Source organism: Harpia harpyja, chromosome 3, assembly GCF_026419915.1.
Source record: "Harpia harpyja isolate bHarHar1 chromosome 3, bHarHar1 primary haplotype, whole genome shotgun sequence".
Classification (NCBI taxonomy): Eukaryota; Metazoa; Chordata; class Aves; order Accipitriformes; family Accipitridae; genus Harpia; species Harpia harpyja.
Window position 1 is genome coordinate 26212212 of NC_068942.1, and position 17181 is coordinate 26229392.

At 38.9% G+C, this 17181-nt stretch overlaps 1 protein-coding gene across 2 annotated transcripts in view; it reads right to left on the reverse strand.

Moving 5' to 3' along the window:
- The window catches only part of CD109 (CD109 molecule), an 84428-nt gene that overhangs the window by 18899 nt on the left and 48348 nt on the right, over positions 1-17181 (reverse strand). For both annotated transcript variants that reach the window (XM_052781703.1, XM_052781702.1), the window contains exons 20-29: positions 15936-16049; positions 15504-15722; positions 13789-13933; positions 12618-12794; positions 8463-8544; positions 6930-7158; positions 6230-6395; positions 4913-5103; positions 1172-1327; positions 1021-1086 (exon numbers count right to left, since the gene is read on the reverse strand). In XM_052781703.1, coding sequence (XP_052637663.1) covers positions 1021-1086; positions 1172-1327; positions 4913-5103; positions 6230-6395; positions 6930-7158; positions 8463-8544; positions 12618-12794; positions 13789-13933; positions 15504-15722; positions 15936-16049 — 1545 coding nt within the window. The remainder of the gene's footprint in view (positions 1-1020; positions 1087-1171; positions 1328-4912; positions 5104-6229; positions 6396-6929; positions 7159-8462; positions 8545-12617; positions 12795-13788; positions 13934-15503; positions 15723-15935; positions 16050-17181) is intronic.

Here is a 17181-nt window from a genome sequence, read left to right on the forward strand (position 1 = left end):
AGTATTTCTATTTTATCCGTAGCTTTTCAAAGGTCTTCTCTTTCACCTGTGTGGTTCTAAGCTACTATCATGGACAGGTCAGCAGGGAAGAGAGACCCATTAGTGGACATATCAAATCAGATCCAATACTGTCTTCTTCTCATATGATATTTCTCATAGGGTTAGGGAAAATCTTGGGAGGCAGAATTTCTTCAGAACATAATCTCTGTTATGGCGGAATAGCAAGCAGCTGAAAAGGCTATTTATGGTTTGCTAGTTCTAAATACAGTATGCACTGATCCCAGCTTAATTTGTTTAAATATAAGTAAAGATGTTTGAATTTATACCACTGAAACACAGTCTTCCACAGGACAGGCAGAGAGAAGATCACTGTACATCCTTCCACTCTTTGCCATGCCCCCACTTTTGGCTGATGCTAAGCATCTCTTACTGTCAGCAGTTTGCAGGATCCTTTGACTCTGTCTTTCATGCTATTTCAGAACAGTGTAAAAATTGCTGGAGAACCTGGCCGTAATACTCTTTTAGTTTTAGCTTTTGTACTATTGTTGTATTCTACTTCAATAAAAGGAAAATAACTAATAACTAGCAGTGTCATCTTGTTCTGAATTGATCTGTGCCTCACCATGGTTTACCACAGGTTCCCAATGAGGCATTTCTGCCTGGTCCACATGCCTTTTTTACTCCGACCTTTGTGCCTGCCAATGTACCAGGGCAGTCCTTTGTCTTGCAAACGGACACTGCATTTCTGCAGGAGGACAGGGCTGCTTTGATATGGCTCTGGCCTATGGAAGTGCCCCAAAACTGTCAATCATCCAGCAGTACTTAAAAGGCCAGGCCATCGGACATAAACAATCACATGAATACGTCCATTCACACAATATTTGGTTCACAGCATTCTTCAGTTAGTAAAGTGCTTTGACATTTCAGAAGGTTGTTCTTGTTAACATGCTTTATAAATCTTCCAAAATATACCTTCCTTATAGAGAGCATATCTTTAGCAAGAATAACTGCATAGCATACCTGAAAGACAGCAAATCCTGTTCCCTCTGCTGCCACTGTAATTGTCATTGGTTGTGCAGGGGCAATCTGAAAGAAAGATGAGTAAAACAGTATTTTCAAAGTACTTTCAGTCAGCAGACTTTACGAAAGTATTCCTCGGTTTTTACAGTACCTCCTTGGTCTGCAGCAGAAAGCGGTTTTGAGTATCAATTGAAAATGTTTCTGGCATTTTCAAAGAAGGTGCTGTCACTGTTACATCCATTTCTGTTTTGCTTGCAGTAGTGAGAGTTGCGAATAGACTCAAGGCTTGCAGAGCCACCACCGTGTCCTGTTGAGAGAAACAAATCCTTCTGTATTAAAGCCTGCACAGTGAACTACCTGTGTATAAGCCATGCCTTGGGGAGCTCACGGTCTCTGCATTGTCTCATTTGTTGGTTATGCTGGAATCTTCACGCAGCCACCTCCACACCTCCGTTGGGATTGCACTGGCATGAAGGATCCCAGCACAGAAGAGGGACAGCAACAGAGGACAAGAAGTTAGCTACTGTGACATGCAATGGAGAATGAGGTGGGAGCCAGCTAAGGAAGTTTTGCTCTTGTGCAAGGTATGTGGAAGACCTGACACGCCGGTAGACACAACAGTCAGAATCACACATCACACGGATGGTGAAGAGAGAGCCGATGAGGAAAGTAATGATACTGCTACTTTCTAGATTTATTTAGTGACTATGCATTAAATATCCAGTACTGCACAGGAGTTATTCAGGGTACCTTGATCACCGAAGCAGAAGTTATAGGTCTGAAAAACTACTAACATTTATTTAAAAAAAGCCTGAAATGAGTTTTTATCAGACCCCTGGCAATAATTTTGAAGGGGTTCAGCACAATTTTTATACTCTGTACTTGACCAAAAGGTTTTGTGCAATTGTTTAACCACTGCAGAATATGCTTATAAACACATTATCATATATATATATATGTGTATATATATATATATATATAAAAAAATCTCTTTTGTTTATCTTTGTGTATGATTGCAGGCTTAGCTCTCCAGGTTTTGCACACAGAGACAGTTTTTGAACATTTGGTCCAGCACAGTTTAGTGAATGAGGATTTTAACATCCACTATTTTCTGGAAAAATATACAGTAATCAATTATATGTCTCTAATGCTTCTCAGGGATTTTTGCTGTTCGTGTAGTTCATTTTGCACCTATTTTTAACCAGAGAGTGAAGGAATTGGCCTTGCAGGGTCGACATAGAGAAGTGTTTTATTCATTCTCAGGTCACTTCTAGTAACAAAATTCTAACGTAACAGAAGCTCATTAACTACGACATGGTGACTGTGCCATACTTTAAGGTACCAGCACATGCTGCCTATTCACTCTAAATTATTTGAAAACACTCTCCTTCCCGTGCCACATCCTTGTGTGAGATGACCTGCTTCACTGATTATTTAAAATCCAGGAAGATCAGCTGATTAGCAACAGTGCCAAAGTTGCTGGTACAGTGAACCGCTACGGCTGGGATCCCAACTCCAGTGCTTAATGTGGTGTGACAGAATAGATGCAACTAATGGGCTACAGGAAGATTTAATAGTCTGGAGTTAAGTGGCAGACTTTTTCAGTAGGAGGCTGATATTTACCCTGAAAGAATGTCTTCAATTACTCCCTTGCAGAAGACAGTGACAAAGCATCTGAATGACTCTGCCCTTATTCAGACTACTCATATAGAATCATAGAACAGCCCAGGTTGGAAGGGACCTCGAAAGATCATCTGGTCCAACCTTTCGTGGGGAAGGGACCCTAGCTGAGATTATTTAACACCCTGTCCAATTGCATCTTGAAAACCTCCAGTGTATGGCAGTTTCTGATGAAGATCTACAGCTTGGAAGCCCAAACTTACACAACTTCTTTCACACTGAAGTGAATGAAACTACAGTGACCTATCACATCTGTATATCTGATCTATCTTATAGACCTAAGGAGCTATAAGGTCTTGTTAGAGAATCAGATTTTAATCATTTGAAAGCAGAAATATGCCTGCCCTTACCTAAGTTGGGGAAACCAAGGAATACCTTGAAGCACCTTTTCCAAGTCCTCACAACTACATTTCTCACATTTACATTGCTCACTCTAAATTCAGAGAGAGTTCAAGATGTCTAGAAAAGCTATCTGCCATTGCTGCAGGTGACTTCAGAGCTCTTCCACATCCTAGGCTCAAGCGACTCTCAGAAACACAGGTGAAAAACAAGAGGGCAAAGAACCACCTACAGAGAAGATAAACGTTCCCCTTGGCATGCTCTACAGCAGAAGGCATACCCAAGGCTTTTCACTAGGAAACATTCACAGCTGAAGCACAAGCTGCACGGCTCGGTAGGGCAATGCTGCGTCCAATACACAACCTGAAAAGTTAGGGAATATGGTCTCAAGCCAGACTTACAGGCTGCTCTTGCCCAGCAACACAGGCTTTGCAGAATTTGCTACTCTTCCCCACCATCTAAATCTACATTCATATATATGCTATTTTTTGTATGAATTGTATTCCTGTATATATGAAATGTGTACATTTTATGCCCAAACATTAAAAGCATTATAAAGCAAAATATACTGTCTGCAAATTCATAGCAAACTATACCACGTATATAAATTGCAGTGAGTTATCATAGCCTAACTTACAAAACATCACACGTGCAACTGATTACTTTCCTCCTTATTGTGTAACAATATATTAAGTTTCTAATGTAATAAACTCATGGAAGGAAACACTCCAAAAAAATTTTTTAAAGCAATCTTAGAAGTAAACAAAAAGTATGGGGTCATTTCCACAAATTAACAAAGGCATCTAGAGAGATATTGGAGCAATTTTGAAATCAAAATAGTTTAGACTATGGAAGAACAAAAGGATTAAATTCATTTCTTAACTTTATCCTCAGGGGTAAATGGTACACTGCTGGATTTGCAAACTTTCAAGTAAAAATGGTTTCTGGAAAATAGAGAAAAGCTTGTTCAACTCAGTGCTTCAATCAGCCTCTTCAAATAATAAGCAAGAATTAACACATTAGGAGAATACTAGAACCTCAGGGGAACCAGGCGGGTTCTTAAATTGCATTTTATTTAGTAGAACTAATATATCCCAGATTAATACCAACAAACATTTGAAAATAATGAAGGATAGCCTGTACAGCTTGGTACCAAGCAGTATGATGAAATGTGACATTTTACTGTGACCAGCATTTGTAGTTAATTTAAAGGCTAGTTTCAACTAATGCAATCCAAAGTACTATATAAATTTTCTGGATGCCATCACAGCTTACAAGATGTGGTTTCAATAACATGGAAACCTCCTGGAGATAATGAAGATCTTCCAAATTTCATGGCCCATCAAAAATCTACACAATAATGAGGAAAAAGTACATTATTGAGTTAAGACCAACTGCCAGCAGAGGCACTAGGTTAGGCTGTTTCTCTAAAACCTACTCCCCTTTTTTGTCTCAGTTACTAGCCTTTCAGGAGTTTGAGGACCCACACATGGAAAGAATAGGAAGAGGTTTCTCTCCTTGGAAAGAAAGTAAGCACAGATATTTATCATACTTGCTTGGAAAATATGATTAATTATTTTCACATGGGCATCACTTCTGCTTCTTAATTTAAGATCTTTTGTTATTAATATTTTATATAATCAAGGTGACCCTCTAATTCTTTTTTTTATTATACTTGCCAAAATACTAAAACTGGTAGTCCACATTTAAGATGCCAATATCGCAAAGAATGCAAGCTTGCATGTAACCAAGGCTGTTACAGCAAAACAAAATTCAGTAATTATTATGTAAAAAAACAAATGGTCCCTTTTTTTTTTAGATATACAGTGCTCATTTAGAAAGTATAACAAAGCCCCTTGAGACAAGGTATTACCTGAGTAGATGAAAATCCCCCAAGGTGATTTCTTTGCTGACTTAACCATTTCATAATAGGGATTCCCTCTACTAATCTGTCTTGATGAAAGTGCGAGAGCAGAGCGTATGCTGCAAGTTCAATATCGATGGACCGTGGCTGCCATGAATCAGAAATTTCAGAAGCAGGTGTTACCCAGAAACGAAAATCTCCTGCAAAAGGAACCAATAGTAACCTCAGAACCACAGACTGAAGTCTTTGGACTTCTGGGAAAGACTTAAGGGAAATCTCTTAATTAATGTTTACATATGGGATCTAGCAAGGTTCTGGAAAATTGTGTTAAAGTTTAGGCACATGTCCCATAAAGGACTGACTTAAGCACTTCCTCAGCAGTGGCTGAATCTAGATACAAAAAAAGCTGGAATCCAAGTTGTGACTCCCATTGATTTCAGTGAACTTTAAGTCGATCCTTTTGTTGTCAGCCCAAAGTGCTCACATAAGGGAGCCCTTGTCAAAAGGCCACCTTGTTGCTGGGTGCTCCTTTCTCTTCAGGACTAGAGAAGGCACCTCAGGCAGCATGGCTGCTCACTAGGCTCATCCTTGAGTGAAGCCTTCCAAAAAAGTGACTTCTTCCCTTCCCAAAAGTGACTGTCTGAAAGACCTAACTCAGTGAACACAGAGGGACACCCAAGAGGCTCCATTTCCAGGCTACAACATTAATTCCTTTGGATTTTTCAGGGGGCAGTTACTATTTTGAGCCAAACCCTTCCATTTCTTATACTCCGTATGGTCTGTTCTTCCCCCAAAACAGGGAACAAAATTCAGTCTTGCTGAACTCAGAAGAGGCTAAACATAATGAGATGATGGGTCCCTACAGAAAATGCAACTCTGTATTGTCTTACAGAAAGTCCAATCCTTCAACTCTTCATTCCGATAGTGATTTTAACTAACTGCCCCCCACCACCCTCCTGATCTATCCAAACCAGTTTGGAATAGCTAACCTCATCCATCTCTTTAACCAGGCTGATCCTATAAGTGCACACAGTAACATGGGAAAACTGACAAGTAACGTTCTTCAACAGCATCATGGAACACAGTAATTGAGACTGAGAGGCCTAGCTTTGTTGTGAATTGTCATTCATTTATGGACACTTTTCATTAAGGCTGTCTTGGAAGTTCTTAGCTTATTCTCTATATCACCCTCAAAACAGATTTGAATTCAGAAGAAGGATTCTCTTCATCTCTCATTCTATATGCAGCTGTAGATACATGATAGGTATTTTTAAATGGTTTGACAAAAATCCATCTATACAAATGTATAAGAAAGTTGTGCAATACCTTGGTGTTCTGCTCTCTGGTTCAGTATATTCAGTGCTTCCTTTGCTTTTGCACTTTTTGCCCAGGACAATGCATATGTCACAAGTGCCAAGGTGTAATTATCTGAAATGCCTTCTTCTAATTTATCTTCTAGAAAGTTTGTAGCACTCTTGATGACATAAGCATGCTGGAAATGAAGATCATATTGAAGAATGTACAGTGAATAAAATATATATTGAAATATTATAATTTTAAAAAAAAAACGTACAGAAACAGAAACATTACTATCACCAAACAACAGTCAAGAAATACTGAAAATCTCTTTCAGAGTCACAGGCACGAACTCTAAGGCAAGCCTTTTGATCTGGCACTGTCTTTTATGAACATGAGTAATCTCAATGAAATCAATTGGAATGACTTAACATCTCTAAGGATAGTTCCCCCCATAAATTTCTTTGCAAGTTCTTGGACTAAAGCCATGACAATATTCTTGCTAAAAGCAACTGCCTTTAGATTTTGCAAAGGCACATAAAATCGAAGGGCCTAACAGCACAACTTTGTATTGTCTCAGGTAGATAAGGGAAATTTAAAAAAATCAGGTTAAATTTAGTCTCTGTTCAGATGTCCCGCTATTTCCTTAAACTACCAAGTGTTTGCCAGGTACTATGATGATTTATGAAGTGTCCCAGTAACTATGAATTCTATTTATGAATGCCAGTACCTGTTTATCTGGTAACCCGAGGAGGGATGACATGATATAAGCTGTGAGAGTGACTGGATTATTGGTGCCTCCTTGAAGATCACTGTGTAACACTTTCCCAGGCTCATGAAATTCTCCATTTAATTTCTGATGCCGGACAATCCATTTAGCTGTATCCATGAGTACATCTTGGTCAATATCTATGAATGGACGAGCTTGAAGGAAACATCTTAATACAAAAGCGGATAACCTTGGGGAAAAGGTTAATCAAATATGACGAAATTAGCAACGTATTACAACTTCTTCTGTTTAAGATGATGTAAGAATACTGTGATGTATGAGGTGTTCTACACGCACCTCCCAAGCACAGAGGAAAATACATGCCTCACCCAGACAAGCAAGCAGACTAAGCTTAATCCACCAAAAAATGAAGCTATGTCCTTGTTCCTAAAGATCACCCCTTTTGCAGCTGTTATGTTCCAAAAATAAATACAGCATATAGACTCCAAGTCTGCCAGCACATGTATATCTTTATTCAAATGTTGCTCTCCTGTCTTCTGCTGCTAAGCTAAAGTGGCAAAAATCATAGTTTACAAAGTAATGCAGTTATAAGTGTGATGTTAATTATCACAATTATCCCTGTAATGATATCATTGAAACAACCTTTGTTGTTTTATTAGTAATAATCCCAAGTTCTGCTTTGACTCCCTTCTTTGCCAAACGTGCATTCATGTAACCTGTCACTGCACTATTTAAGTACAAGAGTTGCCAGTACAGATGAATTATCTTCATTTTCCAATCCATCAATACTGAGTCTAAGGCAAATCCTGCTGATGGTAATGAAAGATGCTCCTCCAGGAGGAGTGATTCAGTCAGTGGCACAGTAACTGAGATGGTTCTATTTAAAGTTATCCACATGTACTGAAATACGTAAGTATATGAACATGGGTTAGCTGAACAAAGTGCTGGAACTTGTCTCTGTTATCTGTCTAGCTTCTGCTACTATGCTCCCTATGCTTCTCAGGGTGAAATTCAGCACTGGAAAGGCTTTTTCAGCTGTATTTACAGTCTCAAAAAAAAGGAGGTGTGAGAGAAGTAAGTAGGACAAATTTTTACCACCAGTAACTCTGTTCACCCCCTAGGAAATGCCTCAGTCAGTCTTCAGCCTCCAGTATGGAGAACTGAAAATCTGTTTGAAGCAATGATGATCACAGAGCCCTAGATGGTTTCAGTCAACTGCAAGAATAAGCCATTTAATTATCATTCTTCATTCCTTTGAGGAAAGCAACAGAAAAACTTCCAGACCAAACTATTCCCCTGGCTAAAATAATTCATCATTCATCTCTTGCAAAATTAAAAAGCCTTGCCCTAGTAATGGCTTTGAGAGCATGTTATCCAGCAGAATGACCTTAGAGTTGGCCTAAACACCTAATGGAAACCAGGCAGAAGGCTAATATAGCTGGAAATTTTTACCATCTTCACAAAAAATTTTTAGTCGTAGGGAAAATATCTAAAATACGCAAATTCCACAGTGAATCTGGCAGAACTACTTACCATGTGCTCCCAGAGGGATCTTCATTTCCAAAGGCACTAAAAGAGCCATCATCCCTCTGGAAAAGCAGCTCTCTCTGGTAGCCTGAAGTGGAAAAGAAGACACAGGTATTGAACACTTTCCTCTCATACAAGTTCCAGCACAAACTGTCTGCTGATACGAAGCGAACCTTTCTAAGGCTGAAAAGGGAAGAACTTGAGCTCATATTTCATAAAAAATCTCCCAAATATGTAGGAACACATAAAACCGCGCAGAAGATGACTCCTGCTGTCACTCATCTGCCACCTAAACATGACAGCGTGGTGCAGAGACACACACTCCCGCATAACTGGGTGGCTCCAGGAGCACAACAGCGAGCGCAGAGCAGAGTAGCAACTATAGTTCAGTGCTTTGTTGCTTTGGGGAGCTGGATTTGTGCACCTACAGAAACAGTCTATCTTCCCAGCAGATGGAAGGACAAGCAAAAATGAAGTATTTTCCAGCTGGAAGAGCAAGGCTACAGCAAAGCTACAAAAACAGACCTTTTCAGCAGCTTGCCTGTCAAATCAAAGGACTAGCTATCAGGAAAAGTGTGCTGGAATAGGTTGTTCTGAAACAAGTGAAAAATTTCAAAAGACGTGAAGATCCTGAAATCCTGAGAAGGATCCATTTAAAAGGTACTGAAAGATTTTTCAGTATCCAGAACAAGTGCAGCTTTCTCCTGACTGCTGAACATCAATAATAAAAGGGCCCCAAGGGCTCACTAGCTGCTCACGACCACCAGCAGCATCCTTACTCAATAGCTGACTTCAGTGAAGAACCAAGATTCGTTAATGTTAGAAATTAAGAGCTTCCTATGATATGCTACTCACTGTAGTTGCTGATATCTAAAGCCTTCCTTCCCTTACATTTTGCTTGCCATTTGTGTAACCAGAACAATAATCGTATCTATTTATAGCATTTCACAAGACATCTTTTCTTCTTTTCCCCCACCTTGCCTTTTTCCTTGGCTTTACTATTTTGGCTATTATAATTAAGAAAGTATATTCATTAATCCAACACCTGACAGATACAGACACAATACTGAATCAGCCAGGCAGAAGGAAAACCCTCAGGCAACCATCATTAAGCCTTACACAAATGAATGAATTTAGAAATATGTCCCATGAGGTCCATCCAACTACAACTCTCTCCCCTGCAAAGTGTTCCTTGCTTTCACTGACAAAGGATTAATCGCCCGCTTACGTACTACCCTGAATATAGATACATAGTGAATGAACCACAGCCTTAATTACTGAGGAACAAATGGCCTAGTCCCTCAAATCTAAGTTAGAGTGTAAGATGAAATCCCAGTCAGGGTCTCTCTATAATAGATGAGATACAAAGATGTGAATCTGAACTGCTACAGTATATACCAGCGCAACTTCCCATATAAATTCTAGTCCCAGTAGCATCAGGTTTAGTTTTTGTCTCTTTTGAAGAGTTTGAAATTACAACTTCCACTTAAATATAGGGGTTTTGTAATGTATTTAGCACAACGACAGTGGTTAATTACATGATTAAAACTGGTGAATCTTTCCCATACAGACAAATCTGTCATCTCAGTTAATGATCTTGAGGAGTCAAGCACTCTTGAGCGGGAGGAAAAAAGAAGGAATGAGTGGCATTTCTCACCAAGGAAAGCAAAAGTCACTGTCAAAGTTTAAGCCTCAAAATAATGTGCTATGAGGAACACGAATATATGTATATATACAAATAGATTGCTTCCTCTTCAAAAGTATCTGACTGAAGGCCTGAAAACTGAGGTCGTCTGCTTTTTTGCAGAACAGGCAATATACAGCATATATAAGTATTATAATCGCCACCCCGCTGGCAGTGTAAAAGCACTAAACTAAGACCAACAGCCTGCTTAACAAAGACTGCTGAGCAGCCCTTACACAGGGATAAATTCATCTCAGAATTTGTTAAGATTGGGAGGGATCAGAAAGATGAGCAGAACCAGAGGGAGGACAGAGTGATCACTCAGCTCTTTCCTACAGTCTGCTTCCTTTCTTCTCAACGCCAACCCCGCTGCAGTCACGCAAAATTCTCCAAACACGAGCGTATCTAACACAGGGAAGCCTGCAGAAATGCTGGAACAGGAGACCTGGGGGCTGTGAAGCACCGTGTTTGTTCCAACGGACACTCAATCAGACATGAAAAACGATACTTCAAATGTCAACACATACAAGTGGAAAGGCAAGGAAAAGAAGGATCCCATTACGAAGATGTACACTAGTACTCCCAGAGGACTGGCTGGAACCCAAGAGATGTAGGAGGCTTGCTGAGCAAGGCTGAAAGAGGAGTGCATCAGGATGGAAAGGACTTCAGAAATACGTGAAGGACGAAAGGGTCTCACATTTCAAACAGCTTGGAAATACTGCTCAAACTCGTTGCTTGCTTTGGGTCTAGCACCAAAGTTTTCAGATCAACCAGGATTTTTTTTATTTTTGAAGAAGTGATTTCAAGATGGGATCTGTCATTCCCACAACTGAAGGAATTTTTTTAAAAGGCAACTTTTCTTTTGCTTTGCCTTTGATCTAGGTAAATAAAAACTGCTAAAAGAAAGATCATAGCAGTCTTTGCTAGCTATATGATCCTTTCTTCTCACAAGCATTTAGCCTTAAAATTAATTATATTTACTTCAGATTATGAGGCCACTTTTTCAAATATTTAGTGACTTCTGACATGTGAAATAAAGTCTGTTTTAAATTAAACTTCATGACAATCCTTTCAAAAACTGAGCTTATAAAAGTTACATCTCAAACTAAAGATAAATTTCAACTTCAAGATTACATTTTAAAAAAATCAGTGCAACAACTGAAATTGATTGTTAAAATAAAGCAAAAAAACAAAATATTTTTTAGGTTGGGGTTCTTTTCCATCTTAAGGTTACAAATATTTCAGCATACTTACTGGTTTTGCTACTACAGTGTCAAAAACGTACCTAAATTCAAAGGCCCAGGAACAAGTTGAGTATCATGATGCTTTGTATATAAGTGACATTTAATCCTATAATTTTCACTTGCTTTGCAATAACTTTAATAAATCTGTTACTGGAAAACTTCAGAAAATTATGGTAGCAAAAACTCAGGCTTCAAAGACTGGTAGACTGCTTACAAACTTCAGAGTAGCTGTTTACATAACACACCTCTTCCCCCCCACCTTACTTTTCAACTAAACCATGTAGTAGGAAGGGTTTAAAAAAATCATTTAACTGCTTTTGACAGAAAATTGGGATCTTGATGAAAGGAAAATTTATTTTGACCTGCGTCTTTTCCAAGGGAAATGTCAACAACTTAAAAAAAAACAAAACACCAAAGACTTACAGAGAGTAAACAAAACTTGGAAATGTCATCATGGTGCCTTAGTAGGGGTGTAGCTCACATGAGGATGGCCTCATTTCTCTCCGAGAACCAGGCTCTCAGCATGCAGACTGACATGTGGCAAGTGTGGTACATTGCACTTCGACACTGGCTGATCCAAAAGGTGCAGAGAAGCACAGTGCAACTGTGCTCTCCACACTTTGTGATGCCCTGGAGTATTTCCCGATTAAAATATACAATGATTTCCAACTAAAATTTTCCAGCTTTTGATTTCCAGCACAGAGTTCACTTCCGACCAAGTCTGAAACTTGGGTGTGCAAAAGCCAGCCACCAGAGCAAACGCCACTCTTTGAGCTCTACAAGGACGTGGCAGGATGGGGGTGGTGTCACTGAAGACAGATACACACATGGGGTGAATACGGTTCACTCTACCCACTGTCTAATTTTCAACCTCCGTGCCACAAGAAGAGGTCAGAAATGTTTGCTCACATATGGTTTTATCAAAGGAGAAATAACAACCACCTAGGAAATCCATATGAATTACCTTCTAAAATGCATTTTTCATCTGAAAAAAAAGTAACTATACAAAACAACGGTTTTTTTCTGAGCAAACTTGCCCTTGTAAACAAAATCGTTTGCTCTTTAATTCTGTCAGCCCAGAAGAAAGAGGAAAAGAAAGAGAAGATGGGCTTTTCTTCCAGTTCTCATGATACCAACAGAGCAGTATTTCACATAGCAAATGCAGAGTCACAGACATCTTTTTACTAGTAAGAGTTCTTAAAAATCTAACATCTTTCTTTTAAGCATACAGACCTTTCCTCATAAATGATACAGCTTTTGATTTAATATCCTCTCTCAGCTGCCTGGTTTTAGTCAGGTATTGCAAAACATAAACATTTGGAGCAAAATTGATCATATTCTGTTCACCGCAGCCATAAGGCATCTTAATCAATGATGACAAACCATTGATAGAAGGCCCAAGTAAATCACCTGAAAGATAAAATTTAATGAAAATAAATTAAAGCTTATTGCAAATAAACGTATACCTCACACATAAAGGGTGGTATCGTCTAAACTGGGAGAAAATGTGACACATTAGGAACGTTTGTACTAAATGTCACTAACCAGGCAGAACAGACACTTCATCTTCTGATCAACTTTGTGTCCACTGACCCATCTCCCCACAGACCTTTCCAACCACAGAGTAATTTCAAACAGCCGCCATTAAAAAAAAAAAAAAAAAAAAAAAAGGCAAAAAGATATTTAATCCAGGAAAATGTTTCAGTAATGGTACGTATTTGAAACTTCTTGTATTTATTCTCTCACCCACAGTTATCAAAGCCTAGGTGTCACAAGAAACAACAGTCAGGTTTTTAGGTTTTATTCTGCAGACAAGCAGAATTAAAACAAGATACTAGCAAACTTTGCAGGACATTCCTTATTAAAATCTGACTCCCTCTCTAACTCTGAAAATGGATAGTCAATACCATAATATCATAAATTAAATAAATCAAAGGAATAACACCCTCCATAAGGTCTTCTTATGCTCAGCCTAATGCATGATGGTAAATTATTTTGAATTAATGATTTAATCCATTAATATAGCAATTAAATAAAAATAAATGCAGTTCCCTAAAAATGTATAAAGCAACAGCCATACTGGGCAAAATCTTGTAAGGGTCCTTCAGCAGGGGCTCTGAGAGAAGCTCTGGCAAATCCTGCTAGGATAGCTCAGGTTATTACACACCAGCCTTCCTGCTCTACCTGACAGAGTTTACTACTTCTAGTTACTACTGGCAACTGCTCTGTTCTTTAAAAGCCACCTATGCCTGCAGTGCAGAAGATGCCAGCAGCTGGATTATGGACACATATATCTTAGATACTGAGTTCAACAAAAGCCCAGCAGGCAAAAAACTATTTAAAAAATATATATATAGCTGACCAGTAAATGATAAAGATGGAAACAGAATAAGATAATTCTTACCAACAGCAGTGACCTGCACTCTTTCACTGCCACTTACAACATCAGAAGGAAAAGTGAAATCCAAAGTTTTTGACACTGCTTGTGGTTTATTCCCAGTCAAATCCAAAAGGACTGTCTGAGAATATGTCTGTTCCAATCCTTCAGCCTATCAAAATAAAGACAGGATATTTGTAATCTCCACCAGTTTGTTGCTTTTAGGACAGGAGTTGCGTGCTTAGTGTACTAAGGGATCTAAAACAGTCAGGTATTTTGTGCTGCTTGCTAACACATCAAGAACCTGAGCTATTGGCCCATCCAAACTGACACAGAAATGTTTTTCTTGTGAAGACCTACCTCCGCTATTTGCTTCTCAAGACCACGCATCAATTACAAAAATACACCCGCAAAGTCAATGAGAGCATCTCTGATTCCAGTGAGCTCCATACCATGCACGGAGCTCCATGGCCAAGCACACGCCGAGGCCGGAGGTGGTACCGTCCGTGCTGTCTGCAACCCTACAGCCTGACATACAAGGAGGACTTAAAGTGAAGTTAGTTACGTGACCATAAAGGTTTCATTTCCTCATGCATGCAAAATCCCTTGAGAAAAAATGTCCTTGAAGCAGAGAAAATAAATGAGTTTCTCTCCTCAGCCTACACCTTAGTCTAACGGGCTTTTATTCTCTTCTGCACAACTGAACTTCAGCAGAAAGGGCAGTAAGTGGCTCCACCTGAAAACAGCTCACAACCCTGCAAGACAGTGGTTTTAAGCGGTCTAAGGAGAGGCTGAGAGAGCTGGCCCTGTTCAGCCTGGAGAAGAGAAGGCTCAGGGGGATTTCATCAATGTGTATAAATACCTGAAGGGAGGGTGTAAAGAACATGGAGCTAGGCTCTTCGCAATGGTGCCCAATAGCAGAGTAGGAGGCAATGCACACAAATTGAAATACAGGGATTTCCTTTTAAACATAAAAAAATACTTTTTTAACTGTGAGGGTGTTCAGCCACTGGAATAAGCCACCCAGAGAGGCTGTGAAGTCCCTCTCTTTGGGGATATTAAAAACCTGACTGTACATGGTTCTGAACATCCTGCTGCAGTTGATCTGGCCCTAAGCAGGAAGGTTGGACTACTCCCTTCCAACCTCAGCCATTCTCTGATCTATGATCTTAAGCATTTATTTTAGGGTGAGATGTACAAATGTCTACCACCTTCCACTGAAACGAAGCCTAACATGAATCAGACTTAGACATCCAAAGTTAGGCAAGTCTTACCAGTTTCTGGTTTATCAGAAAGTCTGGTGGCTAAATTTCCACCACTAGCAAAATACAAAAATGTGCATAGAAAACAGGTTTTGAACTAAAAACTAAAGGCAGGTGTATGGCAAAACTGATTATACTTATCCATAACATCATTATTTAGTCCAAACTCCATAGATTATTAAGCTAGCTGTAGCACCAGGGGTTCACTGATGCACAGATAGGTTTCACGTTGCTTTCAGAAGCATTTGATACACTATTTGTTGTAGAACAGATCTATGTGTTCATTCCTGGAAGGGGATCTAAAGAATTTTAAAGGAGAAATTATTTTAAAAGAAGTGTTTTCTACTTAAAGCCACCTGACCTGAAACCAGCCTTACAGAGCAAGAAGCAGACAAGTAAATGGGTTTGCCTTTTTGCTGCACCCTGTTTATTTTAGGGAACAATTTATTTCAGGAACAAGCCAAGCTGCAGACTGTTTACCTTTACTAAAACTTTCTGGATGGTAGCATCAGAAGCAGCAGATGAAATTGCTGTCACTTTGATGGGAATCTCTCCTAGCTGTTTCGGCTTGATTGGGAATTGAACAGTTTTGCCATCTTCACTTGGTACAGATATAGACTGTTGATTTTCTGTAGCATTTATTTCATTGGATGTTAGAATAATTTCAAAAGCATCATTCATATCCAGGATCACAGTAACCTGTAAATACAGTAACATTTGCAATACAAAGTGTTAATTTTGAAAAACTGCTTTCATAAGCCGCTACCTTTTTTGTGTATAGAGAAATAGGTTTATGGTCTGCCTACTGAAGAAAATATTAAAGTTCTCACAAGAGAAAGATGTGGTCTCCACCAGTGAAGAAAACCCTGCAGTGCCTAGTAACATTCAAGTACAAAGATACTGTTATTTTACCTCAGCTTCTTCTTTCAAATAATTAAAGATGTTCACTTCCAAAATGAACTGCTCTCCTCTGATGACAGAGTATGGGAGGTTCAGGAAAATGAAGAAAGGTTGAAAAGCTTCTAGCTGCAAAACAAAATCAGCAGTGAACCCCTACAAACAGATACTAGCAAGAAAATAACTATACAACTTGTCTTCTGATCCCTTTTAAATTCAGATGACGGAGTATGTGTACTCTACAGTTAAAATGTATTACTGCAGGGCTGAAGCAGAAGCCAAAGATGCTGCTGGTCGTTAGCACCTTTGTGGGAACTCAGCAGAGCCATTCAGATGGGAGCTGCTGATGGCTTTGACAGGGCAAGTTCCAATAGAGGCACCTGCATTGGGACTAAGAGTCTATCACCTGGCAAGTTTGGAAGCTGTGATCTGTCCTGGATCTCATCAAGGTAACTGTGAACTGTTTTGAGTGCACAAGTAATGGATGATTAAGAATCTGTCAGTTGCCCCATCTCCATGTCAACTGGAATACAAAATAACTAACTCTCCCAAATTCTGTAATTCACCAACACCTTAGAATGATGTGTTATTTTCTAAGATTAATCTTGGCATAAGTTCTTTAGTTATATTCCTAAAAATACATCTTTTCTTAATTAAAAAAAAACTGTAGAAATATACCAGCAAGCAGTTACTTTTATCTGTGAACAGAGGGGTTTGGATGAAGTCTTGGCTATAAGAAGTCAGTGGTAAGCTCTCATCAAGCTGAATGGGATCAAAATTTCACTGTTTATGAACATCTGTACAATAAGAACAGCTGAAGCATGATATCCTTTATTATTGAAATGTCAACTAAAAATGGTTTTAATTTGGTTTTCATTAAAAAAATTCTTCCAAGTGTTTCGAGTTTCAGATCCAAAAACCCCTCAGCTTTCTTTCTAGCTAGCAAATATTCCAATGTTTTCCTTTTAAAACTTTGAAAGGTGTTTGCTAAAGACTTCAGTGTCAAAAACTTCTTTAGATATTAGACATTAGAGAAGTTCTGATGGAGAATTTTGGTTAGTTCTTAGTCGAGGTTTTCCCTATGTACCTATTTTCCTTGTCTTTTTTGTTTTGCTTTTGCTAAAGCTCTTGCAATACTAAAGTTTTACACTCAGGACTATTCTGGTATATTACAATAAAATAAGATAGGGTAAAATTATCAACACTGTGTAGTAGAAGTCAAAAAGAAGATGCAAAGCAGTAAATGACATTAAGCACGCAG